The sequence below is a fragment of the Mus caroli genome, unplaced genomic scaffold (assembly GCF_978045245.1).
Source record: "Mus caroli unplaced genomic scaffold, Mus_caroli_1 scaffold_1, whole genome shotgun sequence".
NCBI lineage: Eukaryota > Metazoa > Chordata > Mammalia > Rodentia > Muridae > Mus > Mus caroli.
The window spans coordinates 164,350,301-164,364,211 of record NW_028227256.1 but is presented as its reverse complement, the minus strand read 5'-3'; the positions used below and the strand labels follow the sequence as shown (position 1 = coordinate 164,364,211).

Here is a 13,911-nt window from a genome sequence, read left to right as displayed (position 1 = left end):
AAAAATCCCTGTACGTTCAGTAGAAATGTACATTTTAAGAAATTTTTCCATCTGTTGTTGTTTGAATATGTGGGTGCATAGTGTTCTGAAATGGAGAAAAAAGTTATATAATATATAATTAAAATAGAATATATATGCTAAGATAATATAAGGTATAATAAAAGCAGTTAAAGTTGTGGCCCCGAAATATGTCAATGCTGAAATGAAGGGGGTTGGACACAAACACAGTGATGAACCTTGGCATTGTTGCTCAAAACCACACTGAAATAATTCTTCTTAATTCAAGAAACCATGGGGGTAAAAAGAATTGCAGTGATTGGTGCGGGGGTCAGCGGACTAGGTGCCGTTAAGTGCTGTTTGGAGGAGGGACTAGAACCTACCTGTTTTGAAAAGAGGAGTGACATCGGAGGACTGTGGAAATATGAGGTAATTTTATAAATATTTTCAGAATATGACATTATTGATGTGTTTGGGAGTTGTTTCTATTCAATCAGAAATAAAACTCTGATAACATAAATTGTCCCTTAAGTGTACTTTCTAAATTAGTGATAAATCTTTCAATAAATTTGAAATTTCTTGGGGGACATGCACAATCCTATTCAGTTTTGTGTTCCTCGACATCCCCACATATAACATTTAGGACATTGATATCCAAATTTTGCCTAAGCAAAAGAGCATCCAAAAGCTGCCTCTAACAAACTCGTTAATAGTTGCAGCTTCTGTATTGTTAATCACTCTATATGTTATTTTGTGTTGTTTATTAGTTACTGGAAAAACATGTCTCTACTAAGAAAGGTGTGCTTGTTTACATACAGAGTCATGGATTGTAGCTTAAAGGAGAGAGCCTATCTCATGGTGTCTCCAGGAGTTAGAAGGGTGAAGGGGAGTCTTAACTTGGATGTGTCTTGATCACATCCAAGCATGATATAAGATCATTAAGAGCAGTTCTTATTAATTCATCATGTATGTCTTATTGTCATCATTGTCATTCCTTGGTATATTAATATATTTTAGGCACAAATCATATAAGCATTTTACTCTCTATTTCATTCTCTTAAATGAAATCCCCTCAGTCTTGAAACAGATTTTACCCATTGGTAGTTTCCAGTCGGATTTTCTTTGTGTTATTTTTCTACTTTTTTTTTTCATTTTGCATTATGTGCTATCTTGGATCCTGCTATTTCTTTCCTGGTGTAAAATAATTATTGCTACAACAAAGCCAGGCTCAATGAATGGAATTATGAAAAAGAAGCCCCCCCTTAGTAAATTAGTCTAATGACCTCATCCTGCTGAATACTATCACAAGACCTGGAAATAAGATCGAGACTTTACGAACACTTCACTTCTGATTCTCTATCACATTCCTGAAGCCAAGGATCAATTTATTTCCTTTAGGAGATACCAAAAAGTGGAAATCTCGGGATATACAAATCTTTAACCTGCAATACATCCAAGGAGATGACAGCCTTCAGCGACTACCCCATCCCTGATCATTTCCCCAACTACATGCACAACTCAAAAATGATGGAGTATCTCAAGATGTATGCCAGACACTTTGGGCTCATGAAACACATCCAGTTCCAGGTGAGGAGCAAATCCCTGCCCACCGCCTGCACATGGGTCAAGGCAAAGTCCACACACAGAGCCAGGAAGGCACTTCAACCTGCATTTAACCCCCTCCCCTCCATCTTAGGATTCGCCAAGATGTGTTTGTCTTTTCTACCCACCATATAAGCACTGTCCCAGCTGGAACCCAAATTCTAATCTTTGGTTCATTTTGTAAAGTAAAAATACATAGGTCCTAGAAAAATAAAACAAATTTATTTTGTGCTCTAATGAGCTGTGATATTTGGGAAGTGAACATTATAGGAACTTTATGTGCACATGACTCCTACTCACCTAGGAACCCCATGCAGAGCTACTTAAACATAGAATTCTACAGGGGAAAGGGATAAAATGTCCTAGAGCTCAGACTTTGTTCTTTGTTTCCTAGACAAATGTGTGCAGTATAAAGAAACGCCCTGACTTTTCATCTTCTGGTCAATGGGACGTGGTAGTAGAGACCGAGGAGATGCAGAAAACCTACATATTTGATGGGATAATGGTTTGCAGTGGTCACTACACTGAGAAGTACTTTCCTTTACAAGACTTTGAAGGTATCTCTCTAATGTGTGTGTGAGAAAAATCTTAGGATGCTAGAGATCTTAATGCCTCTCCTGTCATAGGCACTGGAAGACAGTGTTTATACAGAGGAGATGCATAGGGGGCATTCTAAGTTCATAGAACAGTCAGGGGAGAACAGAACAGAAAACCAGAGATCCTCAGAAAAGCAAGGTCTGAGACAGACTTTCATTGATGAGGAAGCAGTGAGGAGAAGCCAGTAGATAGACAATCCTGGAGAGAGCTCAGGAATTGGCTCACACTTGGAGTGCCTAGGTTGGGAGAAGCATGTAAGAGTTAAGGAAAAAGCATCTCACTCTCTCTCTCTCTCTCTCTCTCTCTCTCTCTCTCTCTCTCTCTCTCTCTCTCTCTCTGTGTGTGTGTGTGTGTGTGTGTGTGTGTACATGCAGGAGAAGCAATCAGCTTTGCAGGAGTGTGGAGCACTAATTGATAAGGGAAGATGGTTGAATCAGAAGCATCAGGAATAAAGACTTTAAACAGTCCATTTCAGAGATAAAGACTGAATCAAACAATGGAAGTAGGATTTGTGGAGATATTTTAGGAGTCTTTAAACACCAACTGAATGACAAATTACACATCATGGAATTTTATAATTTATGGAATTTTATAATTTATGGAATTTTATAATTTATGGTAATTATAACATTTGAAATTTAACTTTTTCGGAGTGCCTTGAAACTTCTACTGTCCCATGCTTATGATTTAGAGAGTAGTGAGTGGCCACTGGCCAGATTGCTGATGAGCAGCTTATATGTGAAGGACACAAAATTAAGATGTTTCCTTTGTAAAATATTCACCAGACTTAGAATACACAGTAGGAGCACATGAAGAATCTCACCAATAATTTTACATTAACTATGTAGTAGCATCTCAGGTTATCCTGGTTTCATGTAAAATACAGACTTAAAATTACTACCCTTATCGGTGCTTGTGGGCTCCTGGGCTTTGAAACTGCATGTGTAGCTGGCATTAAGTTGCTTCTGAATATCACCAATACCTTGCTAAGGATCTTTCCAAACTTGTGGATTTCCAAAGAGCTATAAAAAGTGAAGAAACTGTCTCATATCTCTGCATAGAAAATTAGAAAATTACAGTTTCACTCTAAAGTGAAAAAGAGTTAGGGCTTGATTCTTCCTTCACAGGAATCAGCAAGTTCCAAGGCAGCTGTCTCCACACCTGGGAGTACAAACACCCGGACAACTTTGTGGGGAAGAGAGTGGCAGTGATCGGCCTTGGGAATTCAGGAGCAGATGTGGCAAGCGAGATCAGCAGGGTCGCTGACCAGGTTTGGTGTCATATCCTGATTTTGCTCTTGGGTGTAAGCTTGCTACCTGCAGAGACTGTGAGTCGAGATTTCCTCTGGCTTTAGCAGGCATGTTCCCATTTGGATTGCAAGGACATGTTTCTCTGCTGACTAAATATGAGTAAGAGAACACAGAATTCCAAAGTAACAATGCTCCCAGCCCAACATGCACTGGAGTAGGGGAAGTAGTAGGCCAAGAAGAGTCAGAAACCTTAAAATTAATTACAGGTAGTTAAATGAGAAATCTCAAAATGAAGTGAATATTACGGAAGATACTGGTTTCATACTGGAAATGAAGTTTAAAGAAGGGAAGGAGGAGCAACCCTTTCTCTACAGGGACTGTGGCTGACGCTTGAAGAGCATGGAAGGGCATTCATCTAAGTCAAAATTAACTTGATTCCTATTTCATAGAAGAGAAACAAGATTTTCAATACTGAGCACTTTATGGAAATTAAATTATTCATACCATGATTCTGAGTTACATGAGTCACTGATCTGTGACAAAGACATCACAGTAGTGATTGTAACATCAATAAAAAGCTTTCTTTCAAAAAAACACAAAATAGACCAAAATGTTTATCAAAATATATTTTTTCTTTTGTTTTTGTTGTCATTGTTGTTTTGCACTGCAAACATTTTGTTAAGGTTTTTCCAGATATAAACATGAGTAAATTCCACAGTGGATTTCTGTACTTGATTTTTGGTTTGATCCCAAACATTATATTCACCTCCTTCTCCATTTCTTGAAAATTTCAACTGAAAGAACTCACATGGAATCTGAAAACTAGCTTCTAACTCTCAATGTAACAACGTATTGTGTTGTCGTGGGTTTTCCCTCTATTATGGCACCTCACTCACCCCATACATCTACTGTAGCTGGAGCAAAAGTCACAAAGAGATTAGGTCCCTGACAAATATTAAGTTAATTGAAATAACTTCCTGTAAGTGGATCTTTTACGTTGTTGTTGTTAGTCTTTATATATTTTATTCTTTTTTAAAATTGTTTTATTTATTTAAATTCCAAATGCCACCCCCTTCCATTCTCCTTCCAAGAGGTCTCCACCCCATCTCTCTCCCTTTTTCCTCTGAGAGGATACTCCCCCAATCCCACCCAACCTCCCATCTCCCCCCATCACAACCCCTACATTCTGCCATACCCCAACTATCCCCAACACACACACACACACACACACACACACACACACACACACACATCTCCCTTCCCTGGGGCACCAAGTCTCTACAGGATCAGATGCATCCTTTCCCAGTGAAGCTCAGTTAAAAGCGGGAAAAAGAAGATGGCTAGGGGAACAAGGCAATGTGGGAAGTTAATTCCATTTCCCTGAAAACGTAAAAACAAAAAGAAAAACAAAGACAACCAAATAACAACAAAACCCTCTGAGGATCTGATTAGCAGCTAAACACTTACTAGGCAACTCCTCCTCTCTTGAAGGTTTTCCTCAGCACAAGACAAGGGGCATGGATATGGAATCGAGTTTGGGACCATGGGGATCCCATGGACACCACAGTCTTCACTCGTTATAATAGAGCTGTACAAAAGTTCTGCCCCAGATACATAATCAACAGACAGATGGAGAAGAAGTTAAATGGAAGGTTTAATCATGCCAATTATGGGCTGCTGCCTCCACACAGGTAAAGTTGGGAATGTGAAGCAGACAATACATTTGAGTGACTGGACTAGTTAAGTCAATTAATCTGTAAGCTATACGTACGTGAAAGGGAGGGACAGAGCCATTAATTTCTCATGGCATTTGTTTTCATGGGGAATATCCAAATTATTTTCTTCCTACTGAAGGTTCTTTGTGATCCCACTGATGTAATGCCCCTCAGCCTTCCTAATGCTGTGACAGTTCCTCATGGTATGGTGGGTGACTCCCAACCAGAAAATTACCGCCATTGCTACTTTATAACTGTAATTTCGCTACTGTTATAAATCTTAATGTAAATATCTAGTATGCAGGATATCTGATATGTGACCCCTTGGAAGGGAGGTCATAACCCACAGATTGAGAACCACTGCACTGAGGCATCAGAGTTGTGCAGATGGGGAAGTGGAGGCATTAAACTTTGACTTATTTGAAATTCATACAAGGTCACTATGCCACACTCTCCTGCTTTCCTACTATACTCTGTGAACTACTGCGTGTTCACTCTCTGAATTAAGACATCCTATTATGTGCCTACTTTCAAACACACCATCAACCAAGACAATACATTATCCATATACAACAACTTCAAGTCCTTCAACTTCATCATCTGCACTGACTTTGTGTCCTACCCCATTTGCATAAAACCCAGCATCAGCCAAAATAGCCCTTACCACTGATAATTGCAATGGCTATAGACATCTTTCCAAAACTCATTCTGTACTTGAGAGTCCTTAGCTTGTTTGCTTTCACCTCACTCAACACCAGCCAGGCCTCAGAACCCTGCCTAGTCCTCTCATCCTATGTCTGCCTTCTCTGTTTCTTATGACTTTGTGGACACTTTTCCTCTGCTGCTTCTGCTTCTGTTTCTGCATCTGTGTCTGCATCTTCTCTTTCTCCTCCTCTTCCTTCTCTTCCTCAAGCTCCTTCTCCATTCTCCTCTCTCCCTTCCCCCTCTACCATCTTTTCCCTCCTCCACCTCTTCTTCTTCATCTTCATAAGACATGTAAGACTTGGTATCACCCATGTATCTGCTCTTGGTCCCATTTCCTTTTAGTCCTAAGTAGCTCACCATATTAAAATTTCAAATCCTATGGATGGAGAGATGACTCAGTGGGTAAGGATACCTGCTCCCAACCCTCATGACCAGAATTTGATCCCTAGAATATACAATGATGGAAAGAGAGAACTGTCTTCCACAAGTTACTCTCTGACATCCACAAATGCACTCTGGCACACATAAACAAACAAACAAACAAACAAACAAACAAACAAATAAATAAATAAATATTGTTTAATTCCAGGAAAATATAAAAAAAAAGGTTTGAATTAATGAAAACAGAAAATCAATATTAATAGATATCTGGAAGTATGCATACATAGTTTTGTATTGAGCCAAGGTCATAGGTATAACTTAGGTTCCTTTTTAGGAAGAATTTATTCAGACTCTATGAAATATGTTTAATAATGTTATATTTGTACTAATATACTGAAAGGACAATGTGACTCCCTGCTCCTAATTCATAACTCAAACCTAGTCATAAACATTCACATTCAAAATTCATTCTGAAATGTTGCAGATATACACTTTAGGGCTTTAAAAATATTAGCAACTGGGGATAGCAGGATCGTTCAGCAAGTAAAGACACTTGCCACCAATCCTGAAACTGTAGCCCATGTGGTAGAAGGAGAGAATCATTTCCACAAGTTGTCTTCTAACCTCCACATTTTCACAATCACACATACACACACACACACACACACACACACACACACATACCACTAAATAAATAAATGTAATAAATCAATAAATGAAAAATATTAATGACTAATTAATGGTGACTGATTTCTTTTTTTAATTTATTTTTTATTTATATTTATTAGATATTTTCTTCATATCAAATTCAAATGCTATCCCGAAAGTTCCCTATACCCTCCAAACACCCTGCTCCCCTACCCACCCACTCCCACTTCTTGGCTCTGGCATTCCCCTGTACTGCTGCATATAAAGTTTACAAGAGCAAGGGGCCTCTCTTCCTAGTGATGGCCAACTAGGCCATCTTCTGCTACATATGCAGCTAACGATACAAGCTCTTCGGGTACTGGTTAGTTCTTGTTCCGCCTATAGGGTTGCAGACCCCTTCAGCTCCTTGGGTGTTTTCTCTAGATTCTCCATTGCGGGTCCTGTGTTCCATCTTATAGATGACTGTGAGCATCCACTTCTGTATTTGCAAGACACTGGCATAGCTAATGAACAAGACAGCTATAACAGGGTCCTTTCAGGAAAATATTTCTGGCATATGCAATAATGTCTATCTGGGTTTGGTGGCTGATTATGGGATGAATCCCTGGGTGGGGTAGTCTCTGGATAGTCCATCCTTTTGTCTTAGCTCCAAACTTTGTCTCTGTAACTCCTTTTAATGGGTATTTTCCCCTATTCTAAGGAGGATGAAGTATCCACCCATTGGTCTTCCCTCTTCTTGATTTACTTGTGTTTTGCAAATTGTACCTTGGGTGTTCTATGTTTCTGGGCTAATATCCACTTATCAGTGAGAATGATTTCTACATAGTATCAAGAGTAGATAGATACAGCAAAAAGGAACATACATTTAATCCAGTCACTTGGAATAGAAAGGTATGTAGACCTCGGTCATGTTAAAGAGTAGTTAAAGTGAGTTCCAGGCCATCCAGGGCTACATAGTGAGTTCCTGACTCAATAAATGACTAACATACTTTATTCCTTGAAAAAATATCATTATCTAAAGGTATTTAGTATGTATTAACAAATCTTATCTGGTGTTATAACATTCTTACAGTTCTACAATTAGGAAAGTGATATAAAATGTTCCATGGCTTGTCCATGATTTCTCTATGGGTACGAGAAAGAAAAAATATCACAGTTCAGTTCTGAATCAGACAACCAGTTCTTTATTAATGATCTATATTTCCTTTTGAGGATTCTGGGAAAGAGAATAAAAATTGTTGATGATATACAACATTTTTCATAGTTTTTGCCTATGCTAATACATTTTTATTAAGAAGTTGTATACTCATCTCTTGATGCACAGAATTCTTGAGCAGCGAACAGTTTTGAGTGATGACCTGCCAAATCGCATCATTGTTGGAAAAGTGAAGATAAAACCAAATGTTAAAGAGTTCACCTCAACATCGGCCATCTTTGAGGATGGAACCAAGGAGAACATAGACATTGTCATCTTTGCCACAGGCTATAAATTGTCATTCCCTTTCTTGAGTGATGCCTCAGGGGTCCTAGACAACCAGTACTCCATGTTTAAATATGTCTTCCCTCCTGAGCTAGAGAAGCCAACTCTGGCTTTCATTGGCATCCTCCAGCCAGCTGGAGCCCTCCTCCCCACAAGTGAGCTCCAGAGCCGATGGGTTGTGCACGTGTTCAAAGGTATGGAATTGTATTGCCATGAATACAGTATTTCCAAATTCTCTGTGATTTAAAAGTAACACAGAGGTCTAATATTCTGTTGATCTCTCTCATTCTAATACATTGTCTAACTATTGATGTAGAAATTCCCTAAGTGAGATTTGAATATGTATCCATGGTGAAGTGGAAAGAGTGGCTCCTGCAACTTCTCTTTATTTTCTGAAGTTTCAGGTGAACCCATTTGATGCTTATTCAAAGCTCTACAGAACAGCTTTATGTTTCTGTTTTCTGGATTCATTTCTGTTTGTCCTGATAAATATGTTTTCTTTGCTGACTTCCATCAAATGTATGTAATAATGACCATATGAGAAAGTAGTTACACAATTTCTTACAATGTTTATTGGGTCTCCTCTTCATATCAAATTGCCTTTTCACAAAGCAAATTTAGCCAAAGTACTATTTTAGTGTAATATACACATACAGAAGCACATACATCACACATTGAACAATTTTCACAAATCAAATACACATACAATTATTCAAGTACACAGTAGATTAAAAACAAATGAAATAACTAAAATTCAGAAATGTACTCTTCATGCGTTTCCAGGCTCACGTTTCTCCAGTGTCACCAAAGAAAACAAGGCTCATTTCTGATACTTTCAGACAGCTTTCATCTTTTTTTTCTTTGTGCAAGTGGAACCATAGATTATATAAATAATGGGGGCAGGACAGTTCAAGCAGATAGTGGAGAGATGTGGGGGAGGAAACAAGTGGGTGTAGAAAGGCCTGGGCAAAATGAAGTGTGCACAAAGAAGATAAATGTGAAGGGCTTGTCTCACAACACAAGTAAAAATAGAAAAGGGGGCGGGGGTACAACACAGTAATCTGAAGGAACTGAAGGAGGACTGCTGGAGGATAGCCACTGCATGATGTCTGGCTTCTTCCTCTTTATACAATATCATCAAGTGAATCCTTATTTTACAGTCATTTTCTTCATTTAAAACATACCACTCCATATTCTTCTCCATTCAGTCTATGCATATGGATATATATGTGTACATATACACATACAATGTATTTTATATTAATGGCCACTTTGGATTATTATGAACACTGATGCATGGACAAGAACACACATGTGTCTCATTGAGTATGTTCTTTTATTTGGTATATTTGTAGAAGAATAGTTGATGTTTCATAATGTATGTATAGATGTACAGTAGTAATTTAAAATGCTACGAGAATTTCAGTTCTTCAGTTCTATTCCTTTCATGCTTTACACATTTGTGTTTGAAACTGAGGACATTTGTGTGTAGGTCATATTTTTGCAGATACTCACACCATGTGACACCTGGTGAAGCAACAAGGCAAACAGTCTATATAAGTATCATGTCTGCTACACTCTGTCTTGTCTCTCTAGCATAATTTAACATTCTGTTTGTTGTATCTTCTTTGTCCATGGCACATTCATACACACAGAATTTCTGTGTGCAATTACTTGCTCTCCTTTCAAAATGTAGTTATCACAGTGCAGGGTGCTCTTCCATCAGTATATACTTTCAGAAAGCACAATGAAAACTAAGAGATCTTCTCTTAACTCACCAGACAGAAAAAAAAAAGCATTTGGGATGTAAGCTCAAAGCTAGGCAATGTTCTTATACATGAGACTTTTCGTCAGGTCCCAGTTTAGGTTAAGGATCTTTGAAAGACTATAAAAAAAAAAAACACCTTAAAAGTATTGATAGTATTCAGGGATGTTGAGTATACATTTAAACTAAGAAAAGTTTAAACACTTTTTATCTTAAAGGAAAGCTGGGTCACCTAAGTGACATCCTGGGCATGACAGTGTAAAAGAAATTCTCTTCCCCTGTAACTCTTTAAACATGAGGTTTTGATTAATAATTTTATAGAGGTCTGACAATTTCATTCTATTTCAAAACCATTATTTTTGTTTATGTGTGTACCTTGGTCCTCGTGTCAAACTTTCAATATTTATATATTGTTTTCTCAGGACTAAAAAAGTTGCCCTCAAGGAGAGCCATGATAGCTGACATCAACAGAAAGAAACAAATAATGGCCAAAGAGTAAGGAGCCTAATTTTCTGTTAAAGTAAATGAAACATGTTCAGAGGGGGATATTTGATTTTGCTTTTTATATAGTTTGCAGCTAAATGAGCCCTAATATGATAATTTTAGTTCAGTGACATCATTTTTTACATGGATCTGATTGTGGAACCTAAATCTGACATTATGAGTTAAATACCCACAGAACACCAAGTCTACATGATGAGTAGAATGTAACTCACTGTGGAAATAAGAATAGTTTTTTAAAAACCTAAACCTGTACCTTCCAGATATACCACTTCTCAGCATTTACCCAAAAGACTCCAGGCCAACACATCACAGAGTCACACTGCACATTAGCATGTATTACAATCCCTAGTCACAGTAGCTAGGTTAGGGACACAATGTAGGTGTCCACGGAAATAGAGTTAAAATGTGTATTGTGTTCACAATGGAGTTTTTAGTTCTAAACAAGTATAAGGTATACCACTTACAAGAGTATAGATATAAATGAAAAGGATGGTTGTATTGTATTTTTCCCTCATTTGTTGTCCCAGACAGTACAGATACATACAATCATATGTGTTGGTGACATGGAAATAGGAACAAAACAATCTGTGTAACTAAAGGGAACGATGGTGTGAGAGAGGAAGTGTAGGGAGGTCAGGGGTCGTAAGCTCAAAATAGATCATATACTTGCATGAATATTCTCTTAGGTAACCCTGGGTAATGTTTTAAAAATTTAAAAACAGAACAAAGAAGGGTGCATCATACCCAGAAAATAGCATCCTGCAGCCCTTCTCTTCCTCTTCTGGATGATCTGGTTTATCTTCTGGTCCTTCTTGGTATTTTCTAAGCCTTAAAGAGTGTGATACAAATACCCTGCTTAGGGTTGAGCACTTAACCATTGCCTGTTCTCAGACCCATGAGTCATGAACTCACCACCACCCATTACAAAGAGAAAGTGTGGATTAAGGCTGAGAGTAGCAATATTTGTGTAAGAGTATAAACACAAATATCTAGAAAGCAATTTGGAGTCACACAAGTTTAACTACACAATAGTAAAAACTCTCCTATGGCCTTGAAACTCTTCACTCATGGAGTTATGACTGGGTGTCTAGGATGAGGCATGCATTTCCTCCTGTGGAGCAGGCCTCAGATCCAATCAGAGGGTGGTGGTTGCTCACATATCGCTCTTGCTGCTGCAGTACCAGTGACCAAGGCTTGCCTGGCAGATTGGAATTGCCTTTCACTAAGGTTCAGGGCTGGGTAAGATCAATGATGCCCAATCCTCCCCTACATCCATGAATTTGGTGATAAGAACCTTACTGCTGCCTTACATAGCCTTATTCCATTGATTTCTCACTCACTTGGCTACTTTCATTCACTTTTTTTAATGTTTATCTTAAATGATACAAATTTATCTCTTCTCAAAATTGTGAAAAGTTTTGTGTTTTTTTTTTATATAAGTCAAGGCACTTTTACCAAGGGATAATTTAACAAGGTGGTTTCTTGTTTGTCAATTTGTTCGAGATGGGGCTTTATTTCATAGCCTAAGCTAGCTATGAACTCACTTCATAGCCCAGGCTAACCTTGAACTTATTGTGATTCTCTTTCCTTGGCCTTCTGAGTACTGGGACTATAAGTAGGTGTCTTGAAGAGGGGCCTTTCATTCTCAAGTATTCAAAATTTACAAAAATAGTAACATGATTACCTACCAATATCCAAAAGGAATAATTGTATACAGAATTAGTATCTAGAGAAGATAGTTTATGTAGATTGGAATCATGAAGTAAGCAATGGAATTTCATACACTACGACTTATATGTACTCCTTGGTAGTTTAATTCATTCACATGATGGAACTGGATTCTGAATCTATAAGGGAAATCCAGATATAAGATGTCATTCCTTTCTATATATTCCTGTCACTCTCTGAGGATGTGGGAACTTTAAAACCCTCAGAGATTCACAACATGTGTTAAGAGACCATATTGTGCCTAAGGGAGTTGTAGAAAATGTATTAAATTAAGATTTGACACATGTAAAACAGTGAAGAAGCAAATAAAAGCAAGTTGTACTGGAAACCCAGGGATGACAGGACTGAAGTCTGATGTTTGTTGTGTTTCCATCCCCACTCCAGCTCTAAGAAAAGTCTCAAAGGCCATCGCCGAGTAACATTCATCGACTACATGGACGAAATTGCTTCTGAGATAGGTGTCAAACCCAACCTGCTCTCTCTCCTCCTCTGGGATACAAAACTGGCTAAGGAAGTGTTCTGTGGTCCTTGCACCTCCTACCAGTACCGTCTACAGGGGCCAGGGAAATGGCATGGGGCTCGGGCAGCCATCCTCACTCAGAGAGAAAGGATTCTCAAACCCCTGAGAACCCGTGTGGTCAAACAATCTCACCTCTCTCCTCTATCCTGGGTCAAAAGTGTTTGTGTTGTCATTTTTTTCTTTATTTTCGTATTAGTTATCATGCATATCACAAGTCACTAACTTCATATTCACATAGATATTTCTGCAACTAGAGAGTAAACTATTGTTAATGAAACCATATATCTTAGGATCAGTTAAGTATAAGGGGAAACATGTGTATTTAGCAAGTTTTAAACTGGGTTTTCAAATGCACACAGAATTCCTCCAACAATGACTTTATAAGGAGAAGTTGAAAGGGTTACTATTTTACTCCAAACGTAACTTGAAGAATTTGAGAAGTTTTTATGTAACATGACTTTAAAGAATAATTAAAAGTGGGATGAATTTGCTTTATTAAAATCTCAGAGACTGTTTAACCAGCAATAAACCTTAAGTGTATATTTGATAGTCTCAAAGCATCTTTCCCATTTTGACCCCTTAAAAAAATCATAGCTGTTTCAAGAAGTAGGTTGGTTGGTTGATTGGTTGGTTGGTTGAGTCTTAGTTTTAAGACTTGGTCTCATCGCTTCTCGGCCTTTAGGCTAAGATCAAGTGAAGACTTGGTCTCAGAGTGCAAGCAGGTCTGGGATGACCTCATGTTCATGCCTTTTACTACCACATGTTTGGACTGTGAACCAGTGTCAGCAACTGAGCACTCCCTGAAAAAAAGATTAATCAATAGAAAGATATGACATTCATCAACTTACCATTATATCAAACAGCACCATTTGTAAAAGTGCTAAGTGCCGAAATGATACATTGTAACTCCCGATATGATGCACTGGGAGCTGATATCTTGTGCTGCTCCCAGAATGTTTAGCATAAATGATATTAAGGGACAACATGAGAAAATGAGAAAAATACATTCCCAGTAAATC

General features: G+C 38.1%; 1 protein-coding gene across 1 annotated transcript; it reads left to right on the top strand.

Moving 5' to 3' along the window:
* The first annotated feature begins 291 nt into the window (after nucleotides 1-291).
* LOC110296378 (flavin-containing monooxygenase 5-like) lies at nucleotides 292-13,114 on the top strand. Its single transcript, XM_085835082.1, has 8 exons — nucleotides 292-426; nucleotides 1,396-1,584; nucleotides 1,994-2,156; nucleotides 3,324-3,466; nucleotides 4,938-5,137; nucleotides 8,220-8,569; nucleotides 10,563-10,635; nucleotides 12,757-13,114. Exons 1-8 carry the CDS (start codon nucleotides 292-294, stop codon nucleotides 13,112-13,114), a joined length of 1,611 nt encoding a protein of 536 aa, XP_085691208.1.
* Nucleotides 13,115-13,911: the final 797 nt, after the last annotated feature.

Bases quoted from the DNA above. Each gene is read 5' to 3' on its own strand.
- LOC110296378 (XM_085835082.1), top strand. From the start codon at position 292: ATGGGGGTAAAAAGAATTGCAGTGATTGGTGCGGGGGTCAGCGGACTA. The intron at 1,585-1,993 runs GTGAGGAGCAAA...TTTGTTTCCTAG, and splicing joins TGAAACACATCCAGTTCCAG to ACAAATGTGTGCAGTATAAA. The intron at 8,570-10,562 runs GTATGGAATTGT...TTGTTTTCTCAG, and splicing joins GGTTGTGCACGTGTTCAAAG to GACTAAAAAAGTTGCCCTCA.